Source organism: Cyprinus carpio, chromosome A6, assembly GCF_018340385.1.
Source record: "Cyprinus carpio isolate SPL01 chromosome A6, ASM1834038v1, whole genome shotgun sequence".
In the NCBI taxonomy this organism is placed as follows: Eukaryota; Metazoa; Chordata; class Actinopteri; order Cypriniformes; family Cyprinidae; genus Cyprinus; species Cyprinus carpio.
The window spans coordinates 5,536,224-5,554,665 of NC_056577.1; the positions used below are offsets into that span (position 1 = coordinate 5,536,224).

General features: G+C 42.2%; 1 protein-coding gene across 7 annotated transcripts in view; it reads right to left on the reverse strand.

Annotated features, from left to right (window-relative positions):
- Window positions 1-699: 699 nt before the first annotated feature.
- Window positions 700-18,442, reverse strand: part of LOC122145255 — a 23,047-nt gene continuing 5,304 nt past the window's right edge. For 2 of the 7 annotated variants that reach the window (XM_042757601.1, XM_042757600.1), the window contains exons 2-11: window positions 6,209-6,267; window positions 5,201-5,299; window positions 4,484-4,607; window positions 4,130-4,214; window positions 3,904-4,006; window positions 3,587-3,717; window positions 2,733-2,910; window positions 2,543-2,648; window positions 1,828-1,936; window positions 700-1,748 (exon numbers count right to left, since the gene is read on the reverse strand). In XM_042757601.1, the coding sequence (XP_042613535.1) occupies window positions 1,104-1,748; window positions 1,828-1,936; window positions 2,543-2,648; window positions 2,733-2,910; window positions 3,587-3,717; window positions 3,904-4,006; window positions 4,130-4,214; window positions 4,484-4,607; window positions 5,201-5,291 (1,572 nt within the window). In that variant the 5' untranslated portion in view covers window positions 5,292-5,299; window positions 6,209-6,267 and the 3' untranslated portion in view covers window positions 700-1,103. Of the gene's footprint in view, window positions 1,749-1,827; window positions 1,937-2,542; window positions 2,649-2,732; window positions 2,911-3,586; window positions 3,718-3,903; window positions 4,007-4,129; window positions 4,215-4,483; window positions 4,608-5,200; window positions 5,300-6,208; window positions 6,531-7,507; window positions 7,527-18,442 lie in introns of those variants that run through there. The other 5 variants (XM_042757603.1, XM_042757597.1, XM_042757602.1 and 2 more) reach the window with 4 other exon arrangements.

The following is an 18,442-nucleotide window of genomic DNA, read 5'->3' on the forward strand; positions in this document are numbered from 1 at the left end:
AACCTACTGAGATCAGGAGTGACTCTCACAGTGTCCTGCACATACAACAGCACACAGAAGCAGATCCCGTCGTGTCAACCACCTGCAGGCACCAAAACTCATCATTCATGCACCGTCCGGTCATTCCAAACCTGCCAAACCCTGGTCTTAAGAGCCAGTTTGACTAATTAGCAGTTAACCAGGTGACAATCAGTCTAGTTTCGGATTTAAAGGAGTCCAATCTACCTTTAAAAAGTTATTACCGTTCTTGAAGAAAAAAGTGAGATGACTAACTGTTAAGCGGTTTAACTGAATAACTTTCTTTTTTCTGTGGAACACAAACGGAAATGTTAACAGAAAGTTCACGCTGCTCTTTTCCATGCAATGAAAGTGTAAACGATATATATGAGCCTGCAGCACAGAAGCAGTCATGAGCAGCAAAGGTACATTTGTAGCAATAGACAACAATACATTGTATGGGTCAAAAATATTGATTTTTCTTTTATGCCAAAAATCATTAGGATATTAAGTTCCATGAAGATATTTAGTAAATTTCCTACTGTAAATATATCAAAACATAATTTTTGATTAGTAATATGCATTGCTAAGACCTTAATTTGAACAACTTTAAAGATGATTTTCTCAATATTTAGATTTTTTCTGCTTCCTCAGATTCCAGATTTTCAAATAGTTGTATCTCAGACAAATATTGTCCTTCTAACAAACCATACATCAATGGAGAGATTATTTATTTAGTTTTCAGATGATGCATACATCTCAATTTTGAAAAAATTGACCTTTATGACTAGTTTTGTGCTCCAGGGTCATAACAGTTGTCCATAGTCTGAAACACTGAAACTCTTTCTGTACAGCTGTGCTTCACTGAATGGACAAGAGCAGCTCAGACACTCCAGCAGAATCCTCTCCGTCATGAGGGTGAGCAGAAGATGACAGAACGAATGCTCACGCTTCACTGCCGCGACAGACAGCGCAAAACTCGCTCTCAAGCTTCCTTATTTTCACTGCAGTTACAGATTGAGCTTGTCAATTTCTGTGTAGCCCAAAGCGTGCTTCGCTCTGATACCGTTAAATCCACTGCCGAGTGAACGTTCTGGCCATCAACACTAACTCTGCACGTTTTTCACTGGCATGTAATCTCCACTAGAGGGCTCTATCAGCCCGCAGCAGCTCTGGAGGTCCAGGTCTAAGCCAGGGATCGGGCAGCTCGGTCGCAGCAGCAGATCCGTGCTCTGAAGGCCCAGGAGCGGGTGTCTGTTGGGCTGCGGCGCGGGCAGATCCTGGGGCAGGTGAGGGAGCAGGGTTAAGCACAGAGGACTGGGCAGCTCCGTCTCCTCCATGCTGTCCTCGGCTCCGCCGGCGAAACCCGAATCTGGACTCTGCGTGTCCTGGCGCAGCTTCTCCAGCTTCTTCAGAGAGAATTCCAGCTCTTCAGCGTCCTTCTCTTCAGCGCTGCGCTGAGGAAGCGTCTCCACGCCGCTGCCGCCCCCTGCTGGCCCGTAGGAGGAGTGCGCCGAGCAGGGCTCCAGAGTGTCCCTCGGCCCCTTGGAACTCTGGGACAGGAAGTAGGTGGAGTTTGAGAAGTTGGAGGATTTGACAGTGTCGCCCCATGTGTCCTGCAGACTGCCGCTGTTTCTGCATGTGCTTCGGGAATCGCAGGCGTCCTGCAGCTTCAGGACCTCGACCGGACTGATGAACTCGGTGTCCACTCTGATGAAGCTCTCGTGCACTAAAACCGAACCCAGCCAGGACTGATGGAGAGAACGTGACGTCATGACAAACAGAACAGAACAGAACGAAAGCTAACGTATGTCTGACTAAATGACTCACCGTGAAATTCCCTCTGTGGCTCGAGTTCAGATCACCAAAGAATTTGGAGGGATCAGGAATATACGTGGAGCCCTTCTTCTGGACCCTGAAAGGTGAACAAGCCACAATCCTGTGGCTCATGACTGTCATTCTGTGCTCAACACACACACTGTAACAGATGTAATGTCTCTCGTATAACCAGACACGCTCGCACTGAAATAAATCATTTACAATCGTTTTTTGCTTAAGAGATCATGAGGGATAATTGTGAGTCAGTTTGTTGCATTATATTTAGTTTTTGTTATTATCTTTAGCGTTATTGTTCTAGTTAGAATAAAGTTATTTTATAGTATTATTATTATAGTTATTACAGCTGTAGTTACTGTTTTCATTTCATTATAGTTATTATTATAGGTATTTATTTTATTGAGGTTATCGTAATGGTTATTGTAGTACGAGTCATAGTTATTGCTGTTGGTATCGTTATAGTTACTGTTATCATTAAAGTAACTGTTACTGTTATCATGATGCTTATTATTATAGATAGTGTTTATTGTATTATAGTCATAGTTAAAGCTATAATTATAGTTAGTCATTATTACAGTTATCATTATCGTTACTGTTATCATTGTAGTTGTTATTATAATTACTGTCATAGTTATCATTATTATTATTAGCATTATAGTTATTGTTGTAGCTGAACGTGTCTGAAGACTCCTCACAGGTGATCACTCACCTTCTGATTCTCTTGCACTTGATGAGAACGGTGAAGATTACTATGATGGCCAGAGTGATTATGGTGAGAATGATTCTTGCCTTCGAGGAATCCAACGGGAGCATCTCTGAAGAGGCAGATGAGAGCGTTAGAGTTTCTCAGCACGTGTGTGTGTGTGTGTGTGTGTGTGTGTCAGACAGGTGTGTGTTACCTGCTGTCTGACCCACATCAGACGTCCAGCTGTACTCTTCACTCCAGTCGCTCCACAGGGCATTGGTCCGCACATACCTGACTCTCACCCTGATCACATACTGATGATTTAAGAGCAAATTGTCTTCTGACAGCTGCAAGTGAGGTTCTGACGTTTTTACGATAGAACCCTCCACATCCTACACAGACATTGACAGAATCAAGCATTTCTGCTGTGATGAATGCTGATAGAGTCACATAACACAGAATCTGCCTTCAGATGCACATCATCTAAACATCCTGTCTTTAACCATTACAGTTTGTTTTACAATCGCTTATTCACTAAAGTACACTCCTAGTTACTCATCTCTTCAAACCAAGTCTGCAAAACTGCAAGCACATTATCAGTTGGCAACTGTATATCAACATTTTTGCAAAACACTGAACACTTTTCTCCACATGAGACACTCAACCCCGACAGCCCATGAATTCTGGAAAACACTGCCGTTCAAAACACCACATTCTTTTACTGATTACAGCTCAGAAAACACTTACAGCTCTTTCATTCATTTTGAGAAGGAAAGAAATTATTCCCATCCTTTGTATTTATTGCTAAATATGCTATATACAGTTTTTATGAGCACACTGTGTTTGGCATCCGTGTGTAACTGGAGTGTGAATAAGCTAATCATCTGTTGGTTGTATGTTTTGATGCAAGAGATGTGTGATGCTTTGCATATTGTTTTTTTTTTTTTTATGTCTAAAGTTTAGAAAAAATAAGCCACGATTTCAGAAATCATGTATAAGCAACTGCCAAAAATGAACTTTTTGTTGTGGAATAAAAGGGGTGGACATGAGAGAGGCTGATGTGCTCACCTTCCAGCTCTGAGCAGCAGATCTGTACTGGACCTCAAACTCAGAAGTAAAATAGGGTTTTAAAGAATCACAACTCCAAGAAACATTGACCCCATGAACGTTCACTCTCTGAGGAGGAGCCACTTTCACAGCTGCACACAGAAACACAACACGATCGCTCAAGCAAACAATTATCAGTGCTGATCAATAGGTCAGACTGGAGCCAGAACAGGTTTGTGAGGAACAGAAGCCAGGACAAAGTGTCTCCCGCTCACTAATGAACACACTCTCTAGCTTCGGTTCCAGAACGTGTCCGTGAGTTATTATATTTGACTCACCACTCTCCTCTCCTGTATGTTTTGCTATTTCAGCCACAGGATTTTTGTTGTTTTCACACCAGACGACTTCATGTAATCTGGCCGTTGATGTCATTATACCTCTCTGCAGCAGAAAAGAAAGTAATAATGCATCTGTATGACACGTCACAAGTTTGTTTCAGTTTTCAACTCAATGCTGGGTTTTCAACAAGACGTCAAAGGAACTCAAACAAGTGGCATCAGTCACCTTGCTTTGAAAAACCACGGTGGCAGAGCGTATGTGAGGCTGCATCGGGTCTGCAATCAAATCCGCCTTCTTTTGATCCAGCTTTCTGAAATCAAAGATAAAGAAGAATTTATTCACATATAAAAATGAAGCACATACACTTTAGATTTTATTTTTCTACTTTTACCTCCAACTTTTACTAAATTTTTACCAATTTTTCTACTTTTACTAACCAACAGATAAATCAGTAGAATTAAGAGAAAGGAACATAAAACTCTTTAGACACTAAAGAAGCAACAGAAAACTGTTCCACATTATAAAGTCTGACTGTTTAATCACAAGCTAAATACATTATGAAGTCACATTCGTCCTTACATCTTCTGAACTGATACATTCATCCAGCATTTGGTCTCGGGTCGGACCGGGGGGATCACGTCCAGTTTTGAGGTGTCCCAAACACATGTGAAGTTGTTGTGGAAATCATTATGGCAATTTAAACCTAGAGAAAGAGCAACTTTAGAGCAATTCAACCTAAAAATAAAGATTGCAAAAGGGTGTTTTCACAGTGATGCCACAGAATAACTATTTTTAGTTCCCCAGATAACCATAAAAAGAAAAGAGCTCACAAAAGAACCATGTTTATTTTATTAATCTAAAGAACCTTTTTTCCCTTTTAGAGACCCTTTTTTGCAATGGAAATTTTTTTGGATGTTGAAGTTTTTTTCGTGGACCCATCAATGCCAATCAAGAACCTTTGTTTTTAAGTGAAAAGCACAGACATTTACAGTGTGTGTGTGAGTGTGTGTGTGTGTGTGTGTGTGTGTGTGTTTCACTTGAGTTAGACCCTATACCTACCAATCTATTAAAAGAGATCAATCTTAACAAATCATATTTATCTGACTGTTATCTGTAGCAGTAAATGAAAAGAATCCTCTTATTGATCACAAGTTCAGTATGGAGTACCGCAAGGCTCAGTAGTAGGACCGTTACTTTTTACCATGTATGGCGGTATAGCTGGTTTTGTCAGAACTAACAAGACATATAGACAAATTAGTAAACACATACACACACATACAGATCACAAGATCTTACTTTGATCTGCAAGAGATGAATATGATGACATCATCATCATCATCATCATCATAGCCAGAGTCTGCATAGGCGTTTTCGTCCCAGTATGCATCTGGAAATCTGTGGGAGACAGAGAGACATACATTTATCACATGTGTAATTGTTGCTTATTTTCTTGGCAAATGCACAGAGAATGACAAATAAGACATAGGCATTTTACAGACAATTCTGTGAACCCTAAAACGCAATGCAATGAAGTTCAAAATTCAAAATACAGGTAAAACACCTGGAAAAACAGTACAATGCAGTACACTGTGCCCTATTTTTATGGATTTTTTATAGTGCAAGCCAGATTGCAGGCATTCATTTTCCTCCCCTAAAACGCTCACACACTCGACAGGTGGAAAAACCCAAAGCCACAGAGAGAACGAGCACATACACAGATCATCACCCACAGACTCAAAGATATGAGACACAGAGCTTTTAATTTGTGATTCGGAGCACGTTAATAAGATAAACGGCTGTTAACCACATGACTGAACGAATGCATGGAGGAGTGTGACAGACTCAACGGGACACGTTATAATTAACAACGTGTGCTCTGAAATATCTTTGATTGAAAGTCTTTGATTTTCTTTTCTTCCTGCTTGAATGAACTGTAAATAATAATCATCAATAAAATGGAGAAGAGAAAGAAAAGTATCAGCACTTAAGGTTAACTATTAAATCAACACAGTCATATTAAAAAAAAAGTCTAAACTTGGAAATGGCACAAATGGCCTGGAAATATGTTATCATATCATATTTGAGCTTTAATCACCACTAAAGGGAAACGTGATAATGATGCTGCTTCATTATATCAGATGCTCATTCATTTCAAATCATCTTTTCCATCAAAATAGAGATTTGTATGGAGAGCTCATACATAGCCCTACTTGATTTTTGTTTAAAAACTCAAGTATTCAAGCAGAAGCTTCAAGCTGACAGGTGTGTGTAGAGACTCAGAGTGAATAAAAGCGCGTTACATACGTGTGGAGCGGAGACGTCCCAGCGCTGAGCGTCACGGTGTCACTCGCTCATGTTCCCATCTGTGAGCGCAATCACACACACAGCACGGTTAAATGAGCGCAGCCCTTCCTGTCACACACACAGGTAGTGAAACAGGTCATGGAGTGCTGGGCTGTTGTGGTGACATTTCAAATGAAGCAAAGGGCAGGAAATGAGAACTGTGTAGGAGGAAACCCGCCGTTCTCCCTCACTCACACTCCTGTCCATTACACCAATGACACACAAACTCACACTTACACACACATGTTGATAGACCAACTGCTGAAACCATATAAGTGTGTGTGTGTGTGTGTGTGTGTGTGTGTGTGTGTGTGTGTGTGTGTGTGTTTTCAGGGCCTCACATTTCCGAGAAGCGACCACAGTTTGTGGTTAAGCTCCTGAAACCCCTTTACGACTCTAGTAAATATCTATCTATCTATCTATCTATCTATCTATCTATCTATCTACAGTCAAACCAAAAATTATACACACACCAGATATAATTTTTTATATTTTTTTACTAGTGGGTGCAGGACACTATAATTCATGTAAGTGAGGATAGCAAAATAAAGTAAACTGTGACGGATTATACCCAAAACTTCTTCATACAGTGAACTATCAGTAAAACTGATAAAAATGTGTGACCAAAAATCAGTTTAACTCTGTGTTCTTGTCTGTCTATCTATCTGTCTATCTATCTATCTATCTTTCTCTTGTTCTACTTTCTCAGACTCTGTCGCTGAAGGTTTTCCGCACATCTGAGGGGCTGCACCTGTTTTTTTCTCTCACGTCAATGTGAGACTGAGCTGCAGAAACAGGTGCGATGTTCTCACGTCACTCTTTCACAAAACAAAGGTCCATCAGTAGCTGTCCGTGTCAGTTAACGCTGATATCAGCTGATGTGATTTCCAGATAAGTTGATCCATTATTCAGAAAATCTCACATTTGTTTCCTGTGTTTAAGCGCAGAATGTTTCTGTGAAGCCAACCGCATTTTTGGTTCAACATTACAGGAATAAATGTAGACGGCCTCTTCTCACGTATATGCTGCTATCCTGACATTAAGATGGAGAATAATGTAGAAAGACAGAAGCACAGGGGATGAGAGACACAAGCAGCTGCTGAACTGGCCCTAAAACACTGATCTAATCCAGCTCTTCACCAAACTCCTGCTCATCTGAGCCCTTCAGCTCCACGAGAACGCGTCCCATCTCTCCCAGCATCACTACTGCATGATCTCTGACTCTCTTTGTGCGGCAGGTCCGATGCGTTTTACCCTTACCTTGATAACGGCTCTCCTTCCAGTGAATGAATCTAAAATGGAACATACAGCTAACGTGTCTGTTCACTCCAAACACGGTCTAGTTCTCTTAAGGAAAGTTTATTTATCACTCACAAGAATTTGAAGAATTTGTCATCAGTGACAGAAATGGAGAAAAAAACTTGTGTGAAACCAAGCTTAGTCAGGGGCCAGGTCTCTTCTGACCACACCAAACCAGCATGATGTGGTTTAATTCCAGCCTGCAACACGTCTAAATTGAGATTGATTGTATCAGTTTTCATAGTAAAACCACTCTGAGTAGAAACATTGCATCAGTTATGACATCATTCAACAGCCCCGTTACACTTCTAGAAAATCTGTCAGCACACTGACGCCATCAGATGAGAACAAACACATGAATGGAAACAGGCGTGACTTGATCTGAATAATATCGTTATTGTCTTTCAGAGCTGCTGGTCGAAACCAGCTGTGAGCTGTGTGTGCAGCCTCTGTGTGTTGCCAGATCCAGCTATTATAAGCGTCTTTGCACTTGTTTATTTCCAAATAACTTGACCTTTTAGGAAGATAATAAAGTCAGAATTTGCACTTTATATATCTTTACCTTAATTTCAAAACACAAGATTCGGACTTATTTTAGTTTATTTTGCATTTGGGGGCTTATTTTTGTTTGTAACCATAGTAATACCTGGCAACGCTGCATCACCAGCACTTAAACTGACAGTAATAAAACAAAACAAAAAAGCAAAGAGAGCACATGCATGTTATTGCTGAGAGGATACTGCATTCAGTAAGAGAAATGCAATAATCATTGTGATATTATCTGTATGAAACTGTATCAATGCTATCAAAAACCACAGCATAATAATACTACAGTGCAGAATGAAATATGCCAAACATGCAGACGCTGAAATATTTCATTTTCAAAGTTCTTATCATGTAGAAATGCTTACTAATGAAAACTGTTATAGTAATTAGCATTGTTGCATGAATAATAAAGAATAATAAAACTATCCAACCCTAAAATGTAGTAAAGAAATTTTGGTGCAATAGCTAAATAAGGTCTAATTTAACAATGTCCATCCACCCAAAACAGAGAAAACATCTTTTACGAACATCTACATGTCTGTCTATCAAGTTGATATGTTTAATGCGTTGCATTTGTAGGGGTTTTAATAGTTCCTAACACCTCACCCACCTTCGGTTTCCATAATTAGTTCTGTTATTTTCCTGTTTATCACTGTGAAGCTGCTTTGATACAATCTGTATTGCAAGAAGCACTACAGAAATAAAGGTGACGTGGTGGATGGCATCATATAGTTTGTTTCAGGATGTGGTTGAAGAAGATAAAATAAGAAATGATCCAATTCTTGTATTTTTCCATTCTGACCATTAAAAAAATACTCCTCAACCAATCAGTAAAGACTACCTTAAAAAGTAAAACTGAAAACCACACTGGGAGGATGCCACGAAGACGGAACGGCGAATAGTGCAGTGAATCTATAACAGTGCGATATGCAACAAAGCAATCTTAGATATAGATGCAGCACACAATGATCTTACATTTAATTCATAATCTGTAAGTGATGCAACTGAATCCTCAGGGTTCATCATTACTGTGCATTTTTAAATGCCTCGCTTCTGCAACACGGAGTTATTTCTTCAGATTATAATCATCAAACGACACCAACTAAGTGACTAAGTGTTATTTCTGCTTTCTAATACAAGAAATAATGCAGCTCTCACTTCAGTGCAATGAAGCCTTATGATGTAGGGACTAGAGTTTCCCCCCTGGCCTGCACTATAAACAAATCCATAAAAATAGGGCACATTGTACTGTTTTTACAGGTCTTTTACCTGTATTTTGAATTTTGAACTTCATTGCATTGTGTTTTAGGGTTCACAGAAATGCATGGATAACGTCCTGGCAGAAAATTAGCAGTGCATTCTCTGTTTGTTTGGGTACATTTTTGCCAGCTCAGGTCTTAAAACCAATACGAATTATTTCAATCAACTACATCAAAGCCACTAATCACTAATCAATTTTCAACAGCTGGTGTACTTCTTTTATCCTGAACATTAGTGAAGAGCTGAAGGTGGAACTTTGAGTGAAATCAAGATAAATATTACTAAAATAAAACATTTTTATTCATTTTTATATTTAGTGTCATTTCAATCAAGCTGTACTTTTTTGTCAAGTTAGGCAAAAGTATGATATTTTGGACACATAAAACGCTAGTTATTAATCTGACTTCAATGAGGCACTCTGTTGAACACTGTTAGTGCAGAAATGAAATAAACTAAAGAATCCACTGAGGCCATAGTTTAGAAACACCCATTTATAACACACGTCTGCATACAAACAACATGCTCGAGGAGATATTTTAATATTGATCTTATGAAAATAGGCCCAGTTTCGTTCGGCTATTTCTGTTCGCTGGTGGCAGACTGGGTTTCTGTCATTTTGACTAATCTGCCAGTAAAAGAGTTTCTGTTCAACTCAAAAACATTTAGGACAACTAATGACAAACCAATGGGCCCACATTCCTATTTTACAAACCCAGTTTAACATCTGACAAGAAGTCAAACCCCAAATAACCTTCATCAACCACAAGTGAAAGAGTTTCTGATAAAGTTGAGCAGGCCTAAAGTAAAACAGGATAGAAACTGGTGCTCTAGAGATTGAGGTCGGAAAAAAAACATTTGTGGTTTTACCACAGCTCCAACACACACACACACACACACGCACGCACACACACACACACACACACACACACACACACACACGCACACACACACAAACACACACACACATTAGTGTGTTTACGAGAAAATAAAATAGCCGCTACATCCTCCATCAGTCCCTCACACCTCTGCTGTCACATCCTTCTCTCTGTCCTTTGCTGTTTTTCCATTATCTTATCAAACACCATCATCAGCCCCTCCATCAGTCTGAGAAACACACACACACACACACACACACACACACACATACACACACACCAGTCTGAGAAACACACACACACACACACACACACACACACCATCAGTCTGAGAAACACACACACACACATACACACACACACCATCAGTCTGAGACACACACACACACACACACCACACCATCAGTCTGAGAAACACACACACACACACACACACACACACACACACACACACCATCAGTCTGAGACACACACACACACACACACACCATCAGTCTGAGAAACACACACACACACACACACACACACACACACACACCCATCAGTCTGAGAAACACACACACACACACACACACACACCATCAGTCTGAGACACACACACACACACACACCATCAGTCTGAGAAACACACACACACACACACACACACACACACACCATCAGTCTGACACACACACAAACACACACATCAGTCTGAGACACATACACACACACCATCAGTCTGAGACACACACACACACACACACCATCATCAGTCTGAGACACACACACACACACACACACACACACACACACACACACACACCATCAGTCTGAGACACACACACACACACACCATCATCAGTCTGAGACAAACACACACACACACACACACCATCAGTCTGAGACACACACACACACACACCATCAGTCTGAGACACCATCAGTACTTCTAACACACACACACACCCATCAGTCTGAGACACACACACACACACACACACACACACACACACACACCATCAGTCTGAGACACACTCTCTCACTCACACACACACACACCATCAGTCTGAGACACACACACACACACACACCATCAGTCTGAGACACACACACACACACACCATCAGTACTTCTAATACTTCTGCTTAATGTTACACTGTCAGATACGCAAAGGAAATCTATTGTATCTCTTCCTCTGGCTACAGTGTATAGACCACCAGGGCCGTATACAGAATTCCTAAAAGAATTTGGAGATTTCCTCTCAGACCTGTTGGTTACCGTTGATAAAGCGCTACTTGTCAGAGATTTTAACATTCATGTTGATAATAAAAATGATGCATTAGGACTTGCGTTTACTGACCTAATAAACTCTTTTGGAGTCAGGCAAAATGTCACCGGGCCCACTCATCGTTTTAATCATACGCTAGATTTAATTATATCGCATGGAATCGATCTTACTGATAGATATCGTACCTCAAAGTGATGATGTTACTGACCATTTCCTTGTATCGTGCATTTTGCGTATTGATGATAATAACTATATAGCTTCGCGTTATCGTCCGGGCAGAACTATTGTTCCAGCCACCAAAGACAGATTCGCAAATAACCTGCCTGATTTATCTCAACTGCTCTGTGTACCCATAAATACACATGAACTAGACAAAATGACTGGCAACATGGGCACCATCTTCTCTAATACATTAGAAGCTGTTGCCCCCATCAAATTTAAAAAGGTTAGAAGAAAACGTACTGTGCCATGGTACAACAGTAATACCCACTCTCTCAAGAAAGAAAAACTCGTAGTCTTGAGCGCAAATGGAGAAAAAAAACTAACTTGGAAGTTTTTAGAATTGCGTGGAAAAAACAGTATGTCCAGCTATAGACAGGCTCTAAAAACTGCCAGGGCCGAGCATATACACAAACTCATAGAAAACAACCAAAAACAATCAAAGGTTTTTATTTAGCACAGTGGCTAGATTAACAAATAACCAGACGCCACCCCGATCTAAATATTCCCTCACAGTTAAATAGTAATGACTTTATGAAATTTCTTCACTGATAAAATAGATAACATCAGAAATACAATAACAAATGTAGATTCTACAGCGTCTAATACTTTAGTTTTATCCATCGCACCCAAAGATAAACTGCAGTGCTTTACAACTATAGGACAGGAAGATCTAAATAAACACTTCACTGCATCTAAACCAACAACATGTTTATTAGATCCTGTACCCACTAAATTACTGAAAGAGTTGTTACCTGTAGCAGAAAAAACACCGCTTCTCAATATAATTAACTCGTCGTTATCTTTAGGTCACGTCCCAAAACCATTCAAGCTGGCGGTTATTAAGCCTCTTATTAAGAAACCACAACTAGATCCTAGTGAACTGGCAAATTACAGACCCATTTCAAATCTTCCATTTATGTCAAAAATTTTAGAAAAAGTTGTGTCTGCTCAATTGTGCTCCTTCCTGCAAAAAAATTATCTCTATAAAGAATTTCAGTTTCAGACCACATCATAGCACAGAAACTGCACTTGTTAAAATTACAAATGACTTGCTTCTTGCATCAGACCAAGGCTGCATCTCATTGCTAGTTTTACTTGATCTTAGTGCTGCGTTCGACACCATAGATCACGACATACTCATAGATAGATTACAAAACTATACAGGTATCCAAGGGCAGGCTATAAGAATGTTTAGACACACCAATTCAATCGCTACCACTTTGTTTATCTAAATGGGGAGTCATCTCAATTATCACCAGTAAAATATGGAGTGCCACAAGGATCTGTCCTAGGTCCTCTGCTATTTTCAATTTACTTGTTGCCCCTTGTTAATATCATTAGAAAATAAGGGATTAGTTTTCACTGTTATGCTGATGATACTCAACTATATATCTCAACAAGACCAGGTGAAACTTCTAAATTATCTAAGCTAACAGAGTGTGTTAAAAATGTAAAAGATTGGATGACCAATAACTTTCTCCTATTAAATTCAGATAAGACAGAGATATTACTTATTGGACCAGAAAACATTACACAGAATCTCACAGATTACAATTTGAAAAGAAGGTAGAGCATTTTCGCATTTGGCTCCCAAACTCTGGAATAGCCTTCCTGATAATGTTCAGGGTTCAAACACACTTCCTCTGTTTAAATCTAGATTAAAAACACACCTCTTTGGCCAAGCATTCAAATAATGCATCTCATAATTTTGGACTGCAGTTATATCTGATCAAATGTGCATTATTATTCTTTAGCTTGGGTTAAACTCATTAATTTTACTTGGCTGGAACAGCAGCTACGCTAATTATGGTCTCTATTTGTTTCTCTGTTTCTGCTGGATTTACATCCCGTGGTAACTAGGATTTACACAAGCTCCAGTCTGGATCCAGAACACCTGAGAAGAGATGATGCCAACCCCTCAGAGGACCTCAGATGATGCTAACCCAGAGACAACATACAGAACTACCACATTTTGCTATAAGTTTGATTGCATAATTGCTGTTAATAGTGTTAATCGTCTGTTCGTTTACGTCTTTTATTGATTTTTCTGAACATTTCTGCCGTATACACATAAACTGACAGTCACCACTGATAAGCTACTACTAAATATTGTAGAAACTTAATTTTCTGTAAAGTTGCTTTGCAATGATTTGTATCGTAAAAAGCGCTATACAAATAAACTTGAATTGAATTGAAGTGAATTGAATCAGTCTGAGACACACACACACCATCAGTCTGACACACACACACACCATCAGTCTGAGACACACACACACACACACCATCAGTCTGAGACACACACACACCATCAGTCTGAGACACACACACACACACACACCATCAGTCTGAGACACACACACACACACACACACAACCACACACACCATCAGTCTGAGACACACACACACACACACACACATTAGTGTGTTTACAAGAAATAAAATAGCCGCTACATCCTCCATCAGTCCCTCACACCTCTGCTGTCACATCCTTCTCTCTGTCCTTTGCTTTTTTTCCATTATCTCATCAAACACCATCATCAGCACCTCCATCAGTCTGAGAAACACACACACAAACACACACACACACACACACACAAACACACCCCATCATCAGCCCCTCCATCAGTCTGAGAAACACACACACACACACACACACCATCATCAGCCCCTCCATCAGTCTGAGACACACACACACACACACAAAAACAAACCATCATCAGCCCCTCCATCAGTCTGAGAAACACACACACACACACACATCAGTCTGAGACACATACACACACACCATCAGTCTGAGACACACACACACACACACACACCATCATCAGCCCCCTCCATCAGTCTGAGACACACACACACACACACACACACACATCATCAGCCCCTCCATCAGTCTGAGAAACACACACACACACACCATCAGTCTGAGACACACACACACACTCCATCAGTCTGAGACACACACACACACACACACACACACACACACACACACACACACACACACCATCAGTCTGAGACACACACACTCACACCATCAGTCTGAGACACATACACACACACACACACACACACACACACACACACCATCATCATCAGCCCCTCCATCAGTCTGAGACACACACACACACACACACACTCCATCATCAGCCCCTCCATCAGTCTGAGACACACACACACACACACACACACCATTGTCAGCCCCTCCATCAGTCTGAGACACACACACACACACACACACACACTCCATCATCAGCCCCTCCATCAGTCTGAGAAACACACACACACACACACACACACACTCCATCATCAGCCCCTCCATCACTCTGAGACCACACACACACACACACACACACACCATCATCACAGCCCCTCCATCAGTCTGAGAGACACACACACACACACACCATCAGTCTGAGACACACACACACACACACACACACACACACACACTCCATCATCAGCCCCTCTATCAGTCTGATACACACACACACACACACACACACACACTCCATCATCAGCCCCTCCATCAGTCTGAGACACACACAGACACTCCATCAGTCTGAGACACACACACACACACCATGAGTCTGAGACACACACACACACACACACACACACACACACACACACACTCCATCATCAGCCCCCTCCATCAGTTTGAGAGACACACACACACACACCATCAGTCTGAGACACACACACACACACACACACACACACACACACTCCATCATCAGCCCCTCCATCAGTCTGAGACACACACACACACACACACCATCAGTCTGAGAAACACACACACACACACCATCAGTCTGAGAAACACACACACACACACCATCAGTCTGAGAAACACACACACACACACACACACACTCCCATCATCAGCCCCTCCATCAGCCTGAGACACACACACCATCAGTCTGAGACACACACACACACACACACACACACACACACACACACACACTCCATCATCAGCCCCTCCATCAGTCTGAGACACACACAGACACTCCATCAGTCTGACACACACACACACACCATCAGTCTGAGACACACACACACACACTCCATCATCAGCCCCTCCATCAGCCTGAGACACACACACCATCAGTCTGAGACACCCACACACACACACACACACACACACACACCCCATCATCAAGCCCCTCCATCAGTCTGAGACACACACAGACACACTCCATCAGTCTGACATACACACACACCATCAGTCTGAGACACACACACACACACCATCAGTCTGACACACACACACACACCATCAGTCTGAGACACACACCACACACACACACAACACACCATCAGTCTGAGACACACACACACACACACACACATTAGTGTGTTTACAAGAAATAAAATAGCCGCTACATCCTCCATCTGTCCCTCACACCTCTGCTGTCACATCCTTCTCTCTGTCCTTTGCTGTTTTTCCATTATCTTATCAAACACCATCATCAGCACCTCCTCATCAGTCTGAGAAACACACACACACACACACACACACACACACACACACCACACACACACACACACACACACACACCCAGTCTGAGAAACACACACACACACACCATCATCAGCCCCTCCATACCACCACATCAGCCCCTCCATCAGTCTGAGACACACACACACACACCATCAGTCTGAGACACACACACACACATCAGTCTGAGACAAACACACACACACACACACACACCCATCAGTCGGAGAACACACACACACACACCATCAGTCTGAGACACACACACACACACTCCATCAGTCTGACACACACACACACACACACACACACACACACACACACACCATCAGTCTGAGACACACACACACACACACACACACACTCCATCATCAGCCCCTCCATCAGTCTGAGAAACACACACACACACACACACACACACTCCATCATCAGCCCCTCCATCAGTCTGAGACACACACACACACACACACACAACCACACCATCATCAGCCCCTCCATCAGTCTGAGAGACACACACACACACACCATCAGTCTGACACACACACACACACACACACACACACACACACTCATCATCAGACCCCTCTATCAGTCTAATACACACACACACACACACACACACCATCATCATCCCCTCCATCAGTCTGAGACACACACAGACACTCCATCAGTCTGAGACACACACACACACACCATGAGTCTGATACACACACACACACACACACACACACACTCCATCATCAGCCCCTCCATCAGTCTGAGAAACACACACACACACACACACACAAAATCCATCATCAGCCCCTCCATCAGTCTGAGACACACACACACACACACACACACACACACACACACTCCATCATCAGCCCCTCCATCAGTTTGAGAGACACACACAAACACCATCAGTCTGAGACACACACACACACACACACACACACACACACTCCATCATCAGCCCCTCCATCAGTCTGAGACACACCACACACACACACCATCAGTCTGAGACACACACACACACCACACCATCAGTCTGAGACACACACACACACCACACACGCCATCAGTCTGAGACACACACACACACACACACACACCACACACTCCATCATCAGCCCCTCCATCAGCCTGAGACAACACACACCATCAGTCTGAGACACACACACACACACACACACACACACACACACACACACACACACCACACACACACTCCATCATCAGCCCCTCAATCAGTCTGAGAACACACACAGACACTCCATCAGTCTGACACACACACACAACCATCAGTCTAGAGACACACACACACACACACTCCATCATCAGCCCCTCCATCAGCCTGAGACACACACACCATCAGTCTGAGACACACACACACACACACACACACACACACACACTCCATCATCAGCCCCTCCATCAGTCTGAGACACACACAGACACTCCATCAGTCTGACACACACACACACACCATCAGTCTGAGACACACACACTCACACCATCAGTCTGAGACACATACACACACACCATCAGTCTGAGACACACACACACACACACACACACACACACCATCAGTCTGAGACACACACACACACACACACACATTAGTGTGTTTACAAGAAATAAAATAGCCGCTACATCCTCCATCTGTCCCTCACACCTCTGCTGTCACATCCTTCTCTCTGTCCTTTGCTTTTTTTCCATTATCTCATCAAACACCATCATCAGCACCTCCATCAGTCTGAGAAACACACACACACACACACACACACACACACACACACACACATCATCAGCCCCTCCATCAGTCTGAGAAACACACACACACACACACACACACACACACACACCATCATCAGCCCCTCCATCAGTCTGAGAAACACACCACACACACACACCTACACACACACACCATCATCAGCACCTCCATCAGTCTGAGAAACACACACACACACACCAACACCATCATCAGCACCTCCATCAGTCTGAGAAACACACACACACACACACACATCCCATCATCAGCCCCTCCATCAGTCTGAGAAACACCACACACACAACACACACACACACCATCATCAGCCCCTCCATCAGTCTGAGAGACACACACACACACACCATCAGTCTGAGACACACACACACACACACACACACAAACACACCCCATCATCAGCCCCTCCATCAGTCTGAGACACACACACACACACACACTCCATCATC